This window comes from Elephas maximus, chromosome 8, assembly GCF_024166365.1.
Source record: "Elephas maximus indicus isolate mEleMax1 chromosome 8, mEleMax1 primary haplotype, whole genome shotgun sequence".
NCBI classification, from domain to species: Eukaryota; Metazoa; Chordata; class Mammalia; order Proboscidea; family Elephantidae; genus Elephas; species Elephas maximus.
The window spans coordinates 28,760,221-28,779,379 of NC_064826.1; the positions used below are offsets into that span (position 1 = coordinate 28,760,221).

General features: G+C 36.9%; 1 protein-coding gene across 2 annotated transcripts in view; it reads right to left on the reverse strand.

Annotated features, from left to right (window-relative positions):
* ING3 (inhibitor of growth family member 3) overlaps positions 1–19,159 on the reverse strand; it is a 36,184-nt gene that overhangs the window by 4,369 nt on the left and 12,656 nt on the right. Inside the window, exons 5-11 of one of the 2 annotated variants that reach the window (XM_049893872.1) lie at positions 12,064–12,160; positions 10,066–10,137; positions 9,157–9,276; positions 8,723–8,880; positions 7,918–8,111; positions 7,452–7,644; positions 4,892–4,930 (exon numbers count right to left, since the gene is read on the reverse strand). In XM_049893872.1, the coding sequence (XP_049749829.1) occupies positions 4,892–4,930; positions 7,452–7,644; positions 7,918–8,111; positions 8,723–8,880; positions 9,157–9,276; positions 10,066–10,137; positions 12,064–12,160 (873 nt within the window). Of the gene's footprint in view, positions 1–4,891; positions 4,931–7,451; positions 7,645–7,917; positions 8,112–8,722; positions 8,881–9,156; positions 9,277–10,065; positions 10,138–12,063; positions 12,161–19,159 lie in introns of those variants that run through there. The other variant, XR_007518439.1, reaches the window with a different exon arrangement.

Here is a 19,159-nt window from a genome sequence, read left to right on the forward strand (position 1 = left end):
CCCCTCCCTGTTCTGGGACTCCAATCACCCGCAGGTTATCCTTCTTGATAGAGTCCCACATAATTCTTAGGGTTTCTTCATTTTTTTTAATTCTTTTATCTGATTTTTTTTCAGCTATGTTGGTGTTGATTCCCTGGTCCTCCAGATGTCCCAGTCTGCATTCTAATTGCTCGAGTCTGCTCCTCTGACTTCCTAGTGTGTTGTCTAATTCTGTTATTTTATTGTTAATCTTTTGGATTTCTACATGTTGTCTCTCTATGGATTCTTGCAACTTATTAATTTTTCCAGTATGTTCTTGAATAATCTTTTTGAGTTCTTCAACAGTTTTATCAGTGTGTTCCTTGGCTTTTTCTGCAGATATCCTAATTTCATTTGTGATATCATTAAGCATTCTGTAAATTAGTTTTTTATATTCTGTATCTGATAATTCCAAAATTGTATCTTCATTTGGGAAAGATTTTGATTCTTTTGTTTGGGGAGTTGGAGAAGCTGTCACGGTCTGCTTCTTTAAGTGGTTTGATATGGATTGTTGTCTCCGAGCCATCACTGGGAAACTAGTTTTTCCAGAAAATCCGCTAAAAAAAAACTGCAGTCAGATCCCTATCAGAGTTCTCCCTCTGGCTCAGGCTATTCAGATGTTAATGAAGCCGCCTGCGTGCAGTCCAAATCCCTGTGGGACGGTTCCCCGGCTCGGATGCTGCTCTTTCTGCTCCAAGATCAGTCACTGCCTCCCGGGGACTTCTCCTAACGGCTGCGTCCCACGCCGCCCGTGGAACCGGCTAGTCCCCCTCCCGGGGTTAGTTCAGGGGGGTGGAGCAGGTCTCTGTGCTTGTGCCGTACCTGACTGGTACGCTGGCTCCAGGCTCTGGAAACAATCGCTGCTTCCCCGTATTAGTTCGTTCTCCGTCTCTAAATCTGCGTTTGTTGTTCGCAAATGCAAATTTTAACACAAGCCAACCCTCCTCAATCTTCAGATTGTTTGACAAAATCAAAACTTTCAGTCTTAATGTTAGCATTTTGATGTTGTTGATCACTACCTCTGTAGAATTCAGGACTTCATTTTTAATGGAGTTAAAAGGGGGCTGAGTGGTAGGAGAATAAGGAGTTAAAACTACAGGACAAAAAGATACTCAGCATTTAATAAAAAAAAAAAAAAAACTCTAAACAAAATAAGCTTCCTAAAAAAGAAATAAGACTTCTTTCAAGTTTCCTTTATGATTAGACATGGCTCTTATTACTGGCATCCAAGAGTCCACAGTAGGAAATACTACATTCATAGGAGGAAAAAACTTTCACACTAGATCTGCGACATCCCCACCCTTCACCTTAACGTCATGCTTCCTAGAAGACTATTGTTTTAAGATTCCAAATCTTCAGAGTAGTAAACAAACTATATTCTAGTAAACACAATATTCTTTAGCAAAGAGGGAGAGAGTATTTCTAATTTTCATACAACGTAACACTTGGAGAATATAACCTTCACATAAAACCATAAAATTGTTATTGTTGTTGCTGTTCTTAGGTGCTGTCAAGTCAGTTCCAACTCATAATGACCCTATGTACCACAGAATGAAACAGTGCCTGGTCCTGCGCCCTGCTCACAATCACTGTTATGCTTGAGCCCACTGTTGCAGCCGCTGTGTCAATCCATCTTGTTGAGGGTCTTTCACTGACCCTCTACTTTACCAAGCATGATGTTCTTCTCAGGGACTGATCCTCCCTGACAACATGTCCAAAGTATGTAAGACACAGTCTCGCCATCCTTGCTTCTAAGGAGCATTCTGGTTGTAATTCTCCCAAGACAGATTAGTTTGTCCTTTTGGCCGTCCATGGTATATTCAACATTCTTCGCTAACACCACAAGTCAAATGTGTCAATTCTTCTTTAGTCTTCCAGCTTTCACATGCATATGAGACAAGTGAAAACACCAAGGCCTGGGTCAGGCGCACCTTAGTCTTCAATTGACATCTTTACTTTTCAACACTTTAAAGAGGTCTTTTGCAACGCATTTGCCCAATGCAATGCATTTTTTGATTTCTTGCTGCTGCTTCCATGGGTGTTGATTGTGGATCCAAGTAAAATGAAATCCTTGACAACTTCAATCTCTTCGCCATTTATCATGATGTTGCCTTTAGTCCAGTTGTGAGGATTTTTGTTTACGTTGAGATATAATCCATAGTGAAGGCTACAGTCTTTGATCTTCATCAGTAAGTACTTCATGCCTTCTTCACTTTCAGCAAGCAAGGTTGTGTCATCTGCGTAATGCAGGTTCTTAACGAGTCTTCCTTCAATCCTGATGCCCCATACTTCTTCATATAGTCCAGCTTCTTGAATTTTTTGCTCAGCATACAGACTGAACGGGTATGGTGAAAGAAAACAACGTTGATGCACACCTTTCCTGACTTTAAACCATGCAGTATCTCCTTGTTCTGTCTGAACAATTGCTTCTTGATCTATGTACAGGTTCCTCATGAGCACAATTAAGTGTTCTGGAATTCCCATTCTCTGCAATGTTATACATAATTTATTATGATGCACATAGTGGAATGCCTTTGCACAGTCAATAAAATCCGGGCAAACAACTTTCTGGTATTCTCTGCTTTCAGCCAGAATCTATCTGACATCAGCAACAACAGCCCTGGTTCCATGTCCTCTTCTGAAATCGGCCTGAATTTCTGGCAATTCCCTGTTGATATACTGCAGCCACCACTTCTGAATTATCTTCAGCAAAATTTTAATTGCGTGTGATACTAATGATATTGATCATTTCCGCATTTGGTTGGATCACCTTTCTTGGGAATAGGCATAAATATGGATCTCTTCCAGGGGGTTGGCCAGGCAGCTGTGTTCCAAATTTCTCGGCATAGAGGAGTGAGCACTTCCAGCGTTGCATCCGTTTGTTGAAAGATCTCAACTGATATTCAATCAATTCCTGAAGCCTTGTTTTTCACCCATGCCTTCAGTGCAGCTTGGACTTCTTCCTTCAGTATCATCTGTTCCTGATCATATGCTACCTCTTGAAACGGTTGAATGTCCACCAGTTATTTTTGGTATAATGACTCCGTGTATTCCTTCCATTTTCTTTTTATGATTCCTCCATTGTTTAATATTTTCCACATAGAATCCTTCACTATTACAACTCGAGGCTTGAAGTTTTTTTTCAGTTCTTTCAGCTTGAGAAACACTGAGCATGTTCTTCCCTTTTGCTTTATTATCTCCAGCTCTTTGCACATCATTATAAAACTTTGCTTTGTCTTCTCGAGCCACCCTTTGAAATCTTCTGTTCAGTTCCTTCACTTCATCATTTCTTCCTTTTCCTTAAACTGCTCAATGTTCAACAGTAAGTTTCAGAGTCTCTTCTGACATCCGTTTTGGTTTTTTTCTTTACTGCCTTTTTAATGACCTCTTGCTTTCTTCATGTATGAAGTCCTTGATGTCATTCTACAACTCATCTGGTCTTCTATCATTAGTGTTCAACATGTCAAATCTATTCTTGAAGTGGGATATACTCAAAGTCATACTTTGGCTCTCGTGGACTTGTTCTAAATCTCTTGAGTTTCAACTTAAACTTGAATATGAGCAATTGATGGTCTGTTCCACAGTAAGCCCCTGGCCTTGTTCTTACTGATGATGCTGAGCTTTTCCATTGTCTCTTTCCACAGATGTAGTCGATTTGATTCCTGTGTATTCCATCCACGTGTACAGTCACCCTTTATGTTGGTGAAAAAAAGTATATGCAATGAAGAAGTTGTTGGTCTTGCAAAATTCCATCATGCAATCTCTGGCATCGTTTCTATCACCAAGACAGTATTTTCCAACTACCAATCCTTCTTGTTTCCAACTTCTGCATTCCAATCACCAATAATTATCAATGCATCCTGACTGGATGTTCAATCAATTTCAGACTGCAGAAGCTAGTAAAAATCTTCAATTTCTTCATCTCTGGTCTTATGGTTAGTGCATAAATTTGAGTAACAGTCATATTAACAGGACTTTCTTCTAGGCGTATGGATATTATTCTATCACTGACAGCATCGTACTTCAGGATAGATCTTGAAATGTCCTGACGATGAATGCAATGCCTTTCCTCTTCAAGTTGTCATTCTGGCGTAGCAGACCATATGACTGTCTGATTCAAAATGGCCAATACCAGTCCATTTCAGCTCACTAATGCCTAACACAGCAATGTTTATGCATTCCATTTCATTTTTGACAATTGCCAATTTTCCTAGATTCATACTCCATACATTCCACATTCCGATTATTAATGGATGTTTGCAGCTGTTTCTTCTCATTTTGAGTCGTGCCACATCAGCAATTGAAGGTCCCAAAAGCTTGACTCCATCCACATTATTAACGTCGACTCCACTTTGAGGAGGCAGCTATTCCCCAGTCATCTTTTGAGTGCCTTCCACCTGGGGGCTCATCTTCTAGCACTACATCAGACAGTGTTCCGCTGCTATTCATAAGGTTTTCGCTGGTTAATTCTTTTCAGAAGTATAGTCTCAGGTCCTTTTTCCTAGTCTTAGTCTGGAAGCTCAACTGAAACCTGTCTGCCATGGGTGACCCTGCTGATAATTGAATACCAGTGGCATAGCTTTCAGCATCACAGCAACATGCAAGCCCCCACAGTATGACAAACTGACAGACACGTGGAAACAAATTAAGGGACACTGCCCAATTCTGGAGAGGAGCAGCCTAGCATCTATTAATACAACCTGACTGAATACTTAAGGTTATCAATAACATATCCCTAAATTAACATATCCCTAATTAACATAACTACAAACCTGTTTTCTTAGACCAAGAGACACAGAACAAAAGAAAAATATTCAAGTAATAACAACCTGTGACTTTTTTCAATCTTGAATAGGAAACTTTCAATACTTACATCTTGGTTATCACATCCCACCATCTCACCATAGGATACCTAATAAAAGGAAATTAAGTATTTTTAGTGTGACAATATAACAAGCATCTAAATCCACAGTAACTGGATATTCAAGGGTATTCATGACACTGTCAGAAAACAGAGGTAAATATAAGGCCCACCAGAGTTCCACAGATAGAAAGATATGGCAGTCTGCTTCTGTAAAGATTACAGCCTTGAAACCCTAAGGGGCAGTTCTACTCTATCCTACAGGGTCGCTATGCGTTGGCATCAACTTGACAGCAATGAGTTTGGTTATACTGAATATATAATTACACTGAGAATCAGGGTATATAGTTTTCTAAAACATTTTTTAGGGGGCTGATGGGGAGGGGAGATACACAGAAATTACCTGTTCTTTGAAAATCTAAAATAACTTCATGTATAAGCCACTTTTTTTTTTATAAGCCACTTGGACATAGGAACCACCTTTGTGGATGGGTTTTGTTGTTGTTTTAAACTTTTAAGCTTCTTTCTTGGTTATTTTCATTTAAGGATTTAGTTTCTTAAATTACATTAAATTATATTTTTGCAGCAAATAGTACAATTCACTGAAACTTCTAAATTTATTATCTACTATATATTCGTTCTCATTTTTCTTCCATTGTTCACTACTAGTACTTTACAGCACAACTTCCCAATTCATGAATTCGTTTAAGCTCTTAATACCAAAAAAATGATCTCATTGTTGTCAATTCTGACTCACAGCGACCCTCTAAGACAGCGTAGGACTGCCCCATACGGTTTCCAAGGCTGTACTTCTTATGGAAGCAGATTGCTACATCTTTCTCCTATGAAGCAACTGGTAGGTTTGAACTGCTGACCTTTCGGTTAACAGCCAAGCTCTTAATCACTGCAACACCAGGGATCCTAACCTCTTAATAGACTGTAATTTTTCAGGCAGGGTTAACTAGGCGGCATGCTTTCTGATTCTATGCATGAGTGAGAACCCCTTATGTGGTCCTGTGCCCAGGAGCAACAACTTTTCTGAGTATCGGTGCTATGGAGGTACTCAGGTTCTTTCCTCACGCTCTAGACGTAGCCATCACCACCTAGTTTTTTAGTGTTACGGACGCCAATCTGAGTTTCTTCTTTTGTAAGGTACCTACTTTTATTACCAGAATGTTTATGGGCTATTTTTTCTTAATCTTTTATACTACAAAATATTTGCCAGGTTAAAGTAAAACAATAGCAAACTGGTAATTTTTTTTTTTTAAATTAGACCGGCAACTCCCACCATAGAAAACAATAAATGACAGATAAATTAAAGATTTAAATATGAAAAAAACTAAAGAATATCAGGTAATAGATAATACTATACAAAAACTAGAAGAATATGCAAGACATATTTAGCAGGGAAGAAGAGAAAAAGGAGAGGAAGCCTTTCTAAGCATGTAAGACATGGTAGACTTCATTAAAAAAAAAAAAATTATAGTCAGACCCATAAAAATTTGAAATTTTAGAATAAAAGAATTAAAAAAAAAAACCTAAACCAACAAAGTGCTTCATAATATATATGACAAAGACAACAGAAAAATCATTAGGTATCAACACATAAAAGAAAAAATAAAAATGTTGAGAAAAGGTCCAATCTTACTACTAATGTAAATTAAAATAATCATGTGATACAAAAGTATCAAATTGGTGCATGGTTTTTAAGCAAATAATATCCAGTGTTAAGAGTTCAGCAAAATGGGCATGCTCATAAATTTTTGGTAATAAAGTTCTAGAATACATTTTTGCAGTCTGTAGCAAATATCTGTAACGATTTTAATCCTAAAGGATTATCCTAGGAGATTACATGTGTAAAATAGATTATATTTTTAAAATGTTTTTTTATCATAATGTTATTTTTAATTTCAAAAAAATTAAAAACACTAAAATAATCTATAGCTGCATACTGGTTAAATAAGTTACACAAAACCAAACCCACTGCCATCGAGTCAACTCCAACCTACAGCAACCCTACAGGACAGAGCAGAACTGCTCCACAGTTTCCAGTGAGCACCTGGTGGATTTGAACTGCCGACCTTCCGGTTAGCAACTGTGGCACTTAACCACTATGCCACCAGGGATGCCAAATAAGTTACATAACTATACATAACTAATAATAAAGAAGTTAGGGTATACCTATAGATAGTTATAAAGGAAAAAAAGAAGACTTTAAAGAAAAACCATGTTTAATAAACATGATTTAGTGAGAAAAGGTCACAAAAAAGTATATACTGTGATTCTGTCAAATTCACATATGCACACTCGTGTATTTGTGTACATACGTATGCCACATGCATTAATGGTACATCAAAATGTTTAATTACAGCTTATATCTGAAGACTGATGTTGGATTTACATTTTTCTTCATACTCTGTACTTGTAGCAAGCATACCATTTTTATAAGGGGGAGAAAGATGTATTCAAAAAGCTAAGATGTTTTAAAATGGAGTAAAAACAGGGCTTAAACAGTTCTCTTGCTTCTAATTTATTCAGATTATGCTTCTACAGAGCAATACCAGACTTTTACCTGATTACAAATGCAATAGCGCGGCTCATTTGGGTCATAAGTCCAATCGACCTGACTGTTCGAATCAGATTCTGGTACTACTGTTGTCTGCTGAGAGATTTCTTGTACTGTGGTGGATGATGAAGAACAGGATGATAACGAAGAGGAGGAGGAGGAGGACGATGACTGCTGGCTGGAAGACTTGGTGTTATTTCTGAAAAATTGTATCAGTTTTATTTGCTTATCATCCAGAAGAAGTTATCTCAGAGCAACTCATAAATAAGTGTTACAAAAGGGAATGACATCAACAGCATAAATTAATATCAAACATTAAATTATAAATACAATTATAAATGTATAAATTAATATTCATCCTGTCCTGATGCATTATAGCCTGTCATTGTTTAAAGTAAGGGAGTTCAGCTGAGCTGCTAAGTAGACTGAGCGCTTAGTGAAGGTACAGGACTACCGTAACAGTAAAACTTACTTGCTCTTTCTCCCACTTCGCGAGTCGGCTGCCGAGGAGCTGGCGTTCTGTGTTAACGTGGTCATGAGTGCCGAAGATGGTGAATAGCCTGTTGTTTCCCTGGGCATTGAAAATTCTTTTCCCAGCTGAAAGTCATTATTCTTAAACGCTTCGTAACTGGCTTTTAAACTTGATGTTCTTCGTCCCTCTTTCATCTTAAATAGACATTCATTGATAGTATTAATATACATAAATACTTATTTTCTTTTCAAGTCTTACAAGTCATAATATTATTTTGTTCTATCCAGTATCAATTTATTGTGTTTAAAACATTATTGTTCATCACTGTAATTTGTTTTATATAAAGATTTAAAATCAACTTTCATACAGTTATGAAGTAATTAGGGGTTGGGTAACTTCTTAATTTGGAAGACAGACAAACAGTACAGAAGTGAACAAACTCAAGTCAAACTAAGTTCTGAGGCTAAGAGAAAGCCCTGGAACTGGTAAAGAGATCAAAGTATTGTTCACCCTAGCATGTGCTGTGGACTGCAGCCAAGAACATGGGCAAAATGAGCAATTATTGCAGGAAGGGATCTGCGTGAGATTGTGTCAATCTATTTTTTACTTTTCATTATCAATCAGGTACTTCCTGTATATTCACTTTGTTAAATAAACTGTCAGATATCATAAGGCTATAATTTTGAAAAAGGAAACTATACAATGAAAGAAATCTCTATTCATTCACACCGACTTGTCTTTATTAGAACTTGGCAATGACTCAGACAAAATGTACCATTCTGTCTCCAAGCCTTTTCCTTTGTACCTGGGCTGTGGCTTGAACTGCCTGAGCTGCTGCCATGGTAATGGCCCCAGCACCGGTTCCTGAAGATAAGGAGCCGATGTTATAGGACGCCAGCGGCTGGGAGGAATTCACATTGTAGGCATTATTGGAAGAGGCCGTGGAGTTATTATTTCGACATCCTATGTAGAAGTAAAGAAAAAATAAAAATGGTTGGAGAGAATATTAGTGAGTTTAAAATACAGTATTTCCCAGCAGATACAATTAAATCTAAAAATTTTGTCACTGTAGGTTGAGTTGACTGAATGTTATCAAATTTTTCATTTTTCTTCTTTCTCCATATACAGACTTTAACCAAGAAAGACACTATAATGATTCGTTAATCCTGACTGCTTCATTCTCCCCTATTCAAACACACACACAAAAGCAAACAATTATATTCAGGAAAATAAAATTACCAAGTGTGTTTTCTTTAGAGGCATCTGATGTAAGAGTGGACAGAAGAGCTTCAGATTTAAACTTCTTTTCAGGGATGTGATCTGTTGTTGTATGGTGAGAAGTTGGATTATATTTCCTTTCTGAATATAAATAAAGAATTTATGTGTTTTTAAATTTCAGAGAATGATGGACAAAGCACAGTACCTCTACCGAGTTACAAACCCATCCCGCTATGCTCAGGGTTCCTCAAGGAACACAGAACAGTATGTTTTCTCAGAAGATGGGTCAAACAGTAGAAATCTGGCAGATGATTTATTCAAGGTCGATTTTTCAGACATTTAAAATACTTCAGAAGCAAAGTACTGAATATAACCCATGAGGCACCATGATTTCACAAATAACCTGAAGGAAATTTTGCTTTTAAACCATTACCTAGAATTCGGAATAGTTTTTAATCAACCCCTCTATTAAACTATTGATTTGTCAAAAGATACATCCTCCCCCCCCAAGCCATCTATCCGGCTAACCATTCATTTACCCACTAAACTCACTAACCATTGGAGACCTTATTGTATGCCAAACAAACAGTATGCTAAGCATTGGAGACACAAGGATGAAAAAGACAAAGGGCCTACCACACAACAGTTTATTGTCTAGCATGCTGGTACCACAGGTAGGAAGCACTATACATTCTTCCTCTATGAGTTCCAGGGAAAACACTGTTCCCAAGTCTATTATGTATGTCCCATATGAAAAAGACAAGTGTCAGTAACTGCAGTGAAAAAATACATCCCACAAAAAAAGGAAAGAAAAGATACTTATTTTGCAATAGAATGTATAGAACTAGTGAAAGAGAATATACATGTAACATGATTGTAGTTAACATGCTGATTGTATTTAACATTTTAGCTGCACTAAACCAAACTTACTTTCCACTGGAGTATGTGAATGAGCATGGTGATTATTCACTGGCTGTGAAGGAGTATCTAATTCCAAAGATCCTAAAAAAGAGAGAAAGAAGCACAGAGACACACCACCATTAACTGTCACTGCAGAACTTCACATCAACCAAGTACAGGCACGGCTTCCCACACTACCCAGCAAAGCACTGGCAACTGTGATGTATGTGCCCATGGCATCATCTTAGCCAGACATGTTATAGGGTCACCACTGCCAATTTCACCCTGAGCTGGCCTCTCTCTAAACAATAAATGATCCGTTTCCCAATATTCACCTTAAGTACAAAAGGGCTCAAGGCATGCTGATGTCTAATCAGGTGAGTCACCACAGTGTGTACCACATAAATGGATGAATAGACATTACAACCCCACTGCTACAAGAGCTGAAAAACTCAACCTAGATTTACTGAGTTGAAAGCCTTTTGATGGGAGATCCTACATTCTAGGCAATGGGGACATTACTAGATGAAAGAAAATTCTTTAATCATTAAAATGATATATGATAGTAAAAACTTCCTAAAAGAAGTTAGGGATTTTCCCTGCGAAAAGTGAGCAAGAGAATCTCTACCACAAAGCTTCAAAATAATTTCAAAGAAATTTTCTGGGTTTATTTTTGATCCCTTGAGATGAAATTATGGCAGAAAACAGGGTGAAACAGCTTTTATAACTTGATCCAATTTAGTCTGGTATGTCTGCGTCCTTGGTGAGGATGCTTTAGTAACCTACCTGCAGTACTGAATAGGCAGGGATTACAGTTATTCACAGCGATCATCAGCATTTCCAAAAAAAAAATAAAACAACTACAGAATATTTTATTTGGTCTCAAAATACTTATCATCCTCAGTTCTAGAGTTCCCTCAGAAAAAAAAAAAGTACCACAAACGGATTATCATCTGAAGTGACAGATCTACTTTTGAACACAGAAATGCAACTATGGATACTGAGATGGATTCATGTCTGGTTTTTTCTCCGGTTGACATCTAGTGAGCATACAGGGAGGTACATAACCTAACACTGAAAAGAAACTTTCATCTATGTGTAGAGAAACATGTACATGTTCTTCCTGTTGAAATGCTCCAAGAAAGATGTTTGAATCCTTTTAATTAAATTCTAGCAGAAATTAGCTATAGTATTTGTTTCAGCTAACATTTAGTGAGTACCTACTCTGTGCCTAGCACCACTCCGCCCTTTTATGTATATTATCATATTGAGGATGGAACAGATGCTGAATTAAAGAAACAGAGCTCATGCCTCCATTTTTGGGAAGTGTCTTAAGTTAAACCGAAGAAGCGGTAAGAGTTAAGTTATAGCAGGAGATAAGTCAAGCCTTGCAAAGAAAAATTAAAATGGTTTCCTATTGAAAAGGGAAAGTTGAAGACTTCTTTAAGAAAAAGAGGAACTGTTATGGGATCAACTACAATCTCTCTCTCTCTCTATATATATATATATGAATATTTATGTATATATATAAACAAGAGACAAAGACATTGTGTGTGTGTGTCAGTTGAGGAAAGGCCCTGCGGCAGTTCTTAAGAAGAAAAAAATAATGGTCTTCTAATTAAAAAAAAAAAAAAAAAAGGTCTTCCTCAGAGTTTAAGTACATAAATAGGCAGGGCTAAGTCAAAACATTTAATGACAGACAGATTAACTTTTATTCTAAACGATTATATTTTTTAAATCTTTGTTCTCCCCACTCATCCACTCATCTTCTTAGCAATATGTAGGTATTTTTAAAAGGAATGATGCACTGGTATTTTCATAAAGAGTGCAAGGATGATATCCTATATTCTCTCTCAGTATCCATGCCACAAACAGTTCCTACTGCAAGGGTGCACGCCATTCACCCCGGAAGCCACCATCCACCAAAGGGCAGACTCTGTAAGCCTTTGTAGGACACGCGTCTTCTCAGCGATCTGATGTTGCACATGTACTGTCCAATATTGATGGAGAACTGTAAATTTTACTTACGCCTCTCTAATATTTCTGTAATTCCAGCATTATCAGCTTCCAGCTCCATTTTAAACTTAGCCAGTTCCTGATCCAGCTTTCTCAAGTGTCGATCTACCTGTTTCAAAGAAGATCAAAGATAACCACCAAAATTTGGGACACTGTTAAAGTGTCAGCTTAACGAGGGCACCTACATCTTTGTCTTTTAGTGAAGCTGCTTGGGCAAGTCAATTAACCTATGCCTCAGGTTTTTAGTCTACAAAATGAGGGTATTAGACTAAATAATCTCTCAAGTCCCTTTAATAAATTTAAAATTTTAAGAAACCAGAATCATCAATTTGTTAGATATGTTCTCAATTCCATTTCTGGAAGAAGTGGGAATATAAAAATTAAAGCCAAACTGATGTTATGAATTTGAGGGTGGGAAGGAGAGCATGAAGGGTGGTAACGTCTCACAGTATGCTTTGTGCTTATTTTTGGCCTAATCTCCTACTTAATAAGGCCATCCATACTGCCATTTAGAACGATGAACGAAAGATCTTCAGTCTACAAAGAGGCTAAATATATTTCATACATACCATTTATCTAAGGCAAGAAAGCAGAGCATTATACTTGCAATTATTTAGGTAAAAGCCAAAGGGGTTTTTAGCCAGAAAACTTCAGTCCCCAGAGAACCTGGTTAAAATAAAATTGTAATGCTATTCCTCTTGTTGAGGTGGCAAAATTTTATTTTGTCATTCATCTCAAGATCTGTTAACTGATGAGAAAATTATTTTACTCTTCCAACTACCAACAATGTCTTAATATATTTTTTAACTATTAAATATATTTTTAATTTTTTTTAAATGTATAACTTCGAAGTAAAACAAAAAACACTAATTCTTTGAAACATATTCCTGTTATTAACATCCTTTTCCAAAGTTTAATTTCCCATTGGATCACTGTTATGGTTAGGAGTAACTTCCTCACAAACATCAAAATGTGCTATGTTACAGCATGAAGGCAAAACTTTAAGTCAGACTTTTAATTAGATAATATGCACCTAACAGGAAGGAGAAGGAGAGAGAAGGAGCAAAAGAACTTACATGCGTTAGATGCCTATGAAGAGACCAGTTAATGTGCTTAGTACTTTAGGTAGATGGCCTATCTTTTCTAGCCCTCGCTCTAATCTTTTGAGGTAAGTTATTTTTGTATGCATTTTATAAATGAAGAAACTAAGCCTCAGAGACGTTAACATGCCCAAAGTCACAGCGTATAATGCATTTAACTCTGACCTACTTGTAATAACTGTGCTTCACCATTTATACCTAGCATTGCCCTTTGAACTTCTCCATGGGAATCAACCTTTTTTTTTTTTTTTTTTAACTCAGAATAACATAATTCAAGTTGAAAGAATAGGAGTACTGCCCTATTATCTGTATTTTTTATATTAACAACCACCATTGGGGTATTGGTTGGTGACTTCTCAATAATTTAAAGCCCAGTGTTCCCTCCATCTTCACAGTTACTTTTCAGAGTCTTGCCAGAAGTGGGAATTAGAATACTTAATATGATGTATTATTGATACTTGCTTCTATTCTGCAGGCAATAGAGCATCCTTTAGCGGAACCTCCCTTCCAACAGTAAAGTGTGAACAGAGACCTCAGTTATTCACAGATTTCTCTTTCATTGTCAAAATTTAATCTCAAGGGAAATAAAAAATACTCATATCTAAGTTCCAAGACCATTTAATGCAATAGAAACACTTTACCACCATCCTTAACTACAATTATTCCAATACTAAATACTGAGTTACTACTGTGTGTTTGGCACTGGGTTAAACGGATGATACTTGAAAAATGAGAACGAAATCTCTGCCTTCATAGGAATTAGGATTTAGCTGACAAATCAAAATTTACACATAAGAATAGTTAAAAACACAGACCCTAGACACAACAAATAAACAAAAGTTCAAAGAGTCAGAAGTGGCACACAAAGAAAAAATGTAACACTGGGCTGTGGCACACGCTAAGGAGATATGAGTAAATAGATAATGAAGAAAGCATTACATTAAAATAGATGGAAAGAAAGGGGGAATAATCAAACAATGTATGGAGACAGAAAAACAAAGAGAATGAATTATAGTCAAATAGAAAGAAGGTAGAATAATCAACGTATAGAGACAGAAAAACAAACACAATGGATGTCATGGACTGAATTGTGTCCCCCCAAAATATGTCAACTTGGCTAGGTCATGATTCTCAGTATTGCAGGATTGTCTACCATTTTGTCACCTAATGTGATTTCCCTACATGTTGTAAATCCTATTCACTACTGGGTTATGATGTAACGAGATGGATTAGTGGCAGTTATATTGATGGAGATCTCCTAGATAGTGTCTTAAGCCAATCTCTTTTGAGATATAAAAGAGAGAAGCAAGCAGAGAGACATGAAGACCTCATACTACCAAGAAAGCACTGCCAGGAGCAGAGTGTGACCTTTGGACCTGAGGTTCCTGCAGTAAGATGCTCCCAGACCAAGGGAAGACCGATGCACCACATGGCCCTTCCTCTAGAGCTGAAAGAGAGAGAAAGCCTTCCCCTGGAGCCAGTGCCCTGAATTTGGACGTCTAGCCTAATGGACTGTGAAAGAATAATCCACTTGTGGTATTTCTGTTATAGCAGCACTAGATGACCAGGACAACAGAGTATATTGAAATAGAAAGAAGGTGGAATAATCAAACAATCCATACAGACAGAAGAACAAAGGCAATGGATTATATTCAAATAGATGGAAAGACAGTACAATAATTAAACAATGCACAGAGAAAGAAAAACAAAGTATGCTCAAAGAAAAGAAAGTAAAGTACTGTGGCCTGTAAGAGATATATACTATATATACAGTCTACCCAAAAACCCATTGCCTTTGGGTCGATTCCGACTCATAGTGGCCCCATAGGGCAGAGTAGAACTGCCCCATAGAGTTTCCAAGGAGTGCCTGGTGGATTCGAACTGCCAACCTTTTGGTTAGCAGCTGTACCACTTAACCACTACACCACCAGGGTTTCCATATGCATAGCATACAGAGAGATAATTAGAAACTTGGTTGGGAAGATGGGCTTGAGTGAGATGAAGACTTTTTTTTTCCCTACACTGTTTATACACAACCTCATCCCAACTCAGTCCACCTCTGCATTTAAGAAATGCTTCATTTTGCTAACAACACCACTGATGCGATTTATTACACAGAAAAGCATGAAACTATAAAATAAGTTTAAGAAATGTTTCCTGAAGAAAATGACAGCATTTCTGATACTAAATAGCTTAGAAAAGGCAATGGAATTCAAGGAATTACTACTTTAAAAACCAAGTTCATAATTAAAACAAACAATGACAGAACAGCCTTAACCACATTGTGACAGACAACTTTCTAAGATGGTTTCCAACCAGTCCCACCTATTGGTACGTAAAAAATACTATCATCTGATTATTATTATAAACAATTATTAGCCAATGAGAATCATTTTTCTTAGACTCACCATTGCTATATAAATCAATTCAGAAGTCACAAAGTAAGCTGACCACAAGATTTAACTTAAGCTATAATCAGGATTCTTAAACAGTATTTAAGAAGTAGCCGTGATCAACAGCTAAACTGAACTTGACTGAACCCTTAATGTGCTTTCCCTCCACCTACATGATTTCTAGTGGGTAAAGCACCTATTCTAGCTGATCATCATAATGGCCTTATAGTTACCAGGCAAAGCAAGAACCTAACCAACATGCAGACCTAGCCCCATAAGAATGACTTATTGTACTGAAGAGGGTACTGGGCCAATGGAGAGAGACTTCCCATTAGACATAGGTTCCTATGATCATAGAGTCTAATTATTGATTTGTTCCCTGTGTAATGTCCATCAACACTAGCCAAAGAAGTTTCCTAATCATAACCCCAAATCATAACTGCTTTATATTTAAATCTATTATCCTTTTTCTGATCTCTTTAAAGACAAAGGAAACTGTCAACAGTACTTGTCAACATGTCCGTGACTACAAAGATATTTAAGTCGCACCTGGCTCCTCTGTACAAAAAAAAACCCCGTCCTTTAACATTTTTGCAGTGTAATCTTTTGTTCTTTCTATTTTGACTCTTCCAGTTTTCCAAATTTTTAAAGTGTCAGTGATGGATCTAAACTGAACTAAATAGAGCTTTTAAAAAAGTTTCTGTATGTTTTACCACTTCTAATACTGTCAAATTCTAAAATTTAGACGTCTAGCTTGCCCTTTCAGAATCAGCACTCAGCCCATCTATTAGGTTCTACATTGAAATCTATGACAATTAGAGCATATTTCCATCTGTGAAAAGACCTGGTAACAGTGAATAAATTTGGGAAGAAAAAAGAACTATGGTGGCGAATTATTTCTGATGATAAGGTCATGAAAATGACACTTTAGATCTCTAAATTATATTCAAACTAGATGAAAATTTAATCCAGCTTTAGACTGATAAAAATATTTGAGGCCTCAGCAGACAAATTATATCTAATCATCTTTTTAAAAGACAATAAGGATAAGGGACAAATCAAAAGGTCAAATGCACACAATACATTTCCTTAATTAGAATATCAGGTGAAGTACTCTCAAAGTTATACATAAAATGTAGGCCTGAAATATAATCATCTCAGGATATAAAAAAGGCAAGTTCAAGGGTACCGAGTACTACAAGAGACTGCTAAAATCATTCAAGCATTAACTCAAAGCTCAAATTTTATCAGAAAATACATAAATCAACTTTATTAGATATAACAATCTAATACATCCTAATGGCGGTGACATCTGGCTGAGGAACACAACTAAGTGTTTAATGACTATTTATGAGTGTCAGGATTCTAAAAGGAAATCATTTTTATAGGATGGATTTTTTTTTCCCCTATTAGTCAAATTCCACTAAAACAACTATTGAAATAAACTGTCAATTTGCTCTAATAAATCCCTAATTGCACAAAATTTCCTCATTTGCAGATATTATGCTGTTTGGTTTCTTTCCTTAATAAATGAGTTAATCTAATCAATGCAGTGCTGGTCATAGGAATAAAAAGTTTACCACTGACTTTAAAAGTAAATAAAATATTTCAATCAAAAATAAGACAATGAAACACCATGCTATATAAAACACTGTGGGAAGACATCTAACACAATTATATACTAACTTGCTAAATTTTAAAATCTGTAGATGTATGTCTTTACTTAAAATTACCATTATAATACAGGTATACACACAATCTGCTCTGAGGGTATATTTCACTCCCTTGTTTGAAACCCTTCACTGGCCTCCTGCTGCTTTTAGAACAAAAGTCACAGTCCTCCCATTGGCCATCAAGGCCCCTTGGCTCCTGCCTGATCTGCTTCTACTAACTACAGAAGAACCACACACACTGACTTCCCTTCTGGTCTGAGATGCCAAGCCTTTTCCCACCTCAGACTTTGCACTTGGTACACCGTCTGCCTGAAATGTTTGTCCTTTCGCTCTTCACGTGGTTGGCTCTTTCTCATTTTCCAGGTGCCACCTCTAATGTCACCTCCTCAGCCTACACTCATCCTGACTGCACTCTTGACAACAGCCTCCCCCAGTTTTTCATATTCTCTCTCATCACAATGCTTATTTCTTTCACAGGACTTATCACTATCTGAAATGATCTTAACAGTTGGCCTGTTCACTGCCTGTGTGTCATTACTGCACACCCAGCACCACTACTGCTCAAGGCTGGAGCTCTATCAACATGTGCTCAATGAATGAAAGTTATATCTCCCATATAAAACTGTACAAAGGGAAGTACCATTGCTTATCGGGTAAATGGTCTGTGAATAAAAATTAGTATAGTTTGACACTTACATCATGTTCCACCCACTCACTTCTAAAGTCGGCTAAGCTCTCAAATGTTAAGTTTTATAGGAATTTAATTTCTGTGTTTAATATTTATAAATACTTTCACTTGGATGTTTACTCTTGCTATTTCAGACAGTATAACTGATTTGACAAGTCTTTTTGTGACTTCTCTACTGAACAAGTCAATAATTTCCTTATGTTCAACTATAATTACTTGCAAGGCTGGTAAAGGAAACGTCTTACCCTCAAGCACAACCTGCTGAAATACCACGAGACACTGGCAATACGGTGCGGTGCACAAGAGCTCCAAAGGCAGTGCAAAGTGTTAACAATTTAATAATTATTTAACCACGATAAGTGATACTATCTTTTCATTTATATTAGTATCAAATTTGTAATATTAAGCTTTCCTCTTAAACACATTTCATTTAAAATTTACTAAGTAAATCTATACATAGGTAGTATACTGTTACCACAAAAACCATAAAAGTGGAAAGCAAACGACTACAGGTTAGAAATAACGAATGACATCATTTTAAAAACCTTCTTTGTCCTTCTGTTCACCATTCAACTAATGTACTGTGCCAGGCTCTGAGGGTACAAAATGAGTAAGAATCTAACATACCCTCAGGGGCTCTGATTAGGACACTTAATAGTATTTGATTCTATGAAGGTAATAAATTAAGACTTTACTAAGAGTGAGTTAATAGATGTCCAATATTATTACTTTGTACAGTAACAGCAGCTTTAACCCGTTGAATCTTCTGACTCACAGCGACCCTACAGGACGGAGCAGGGCTGCCTCACAGGGTTTTCAAGAAGCACCTGGTGGATTGAAGCTGCTGACGTTTTCATTAGCAGCCACAGTTTGCCACAGCTCTTAACCACTGCATCACCAGGGCTCCAATATCAGCTTTAGCATTTAATAAATCTATTTTGTCGTGTTTTAAAAAAGGAAACTCTTTTAAAGCAGGGGATTGAAAATAGCAAAAAATCTAATGTGCAATTATCAAGGGGAAGATATTTTTACTTAAAATGTCAAAAATATATACATCATAGTAAGTTTTGATCTAAAAAAAAAAAAATGCCACTTTTGCTGAAGGTACATCTGCAAATCCTGCTTTAGAATTTTCAGAACGAGTTTCTGTGTCAGAGAAGGATATCTACCCAAACTGAAGAAACTAAAATAACTATAAAACCCAGTGCCCTCTTATAGCGACCCTATAAGACAGAGTAGAACTGCCCCATAGAG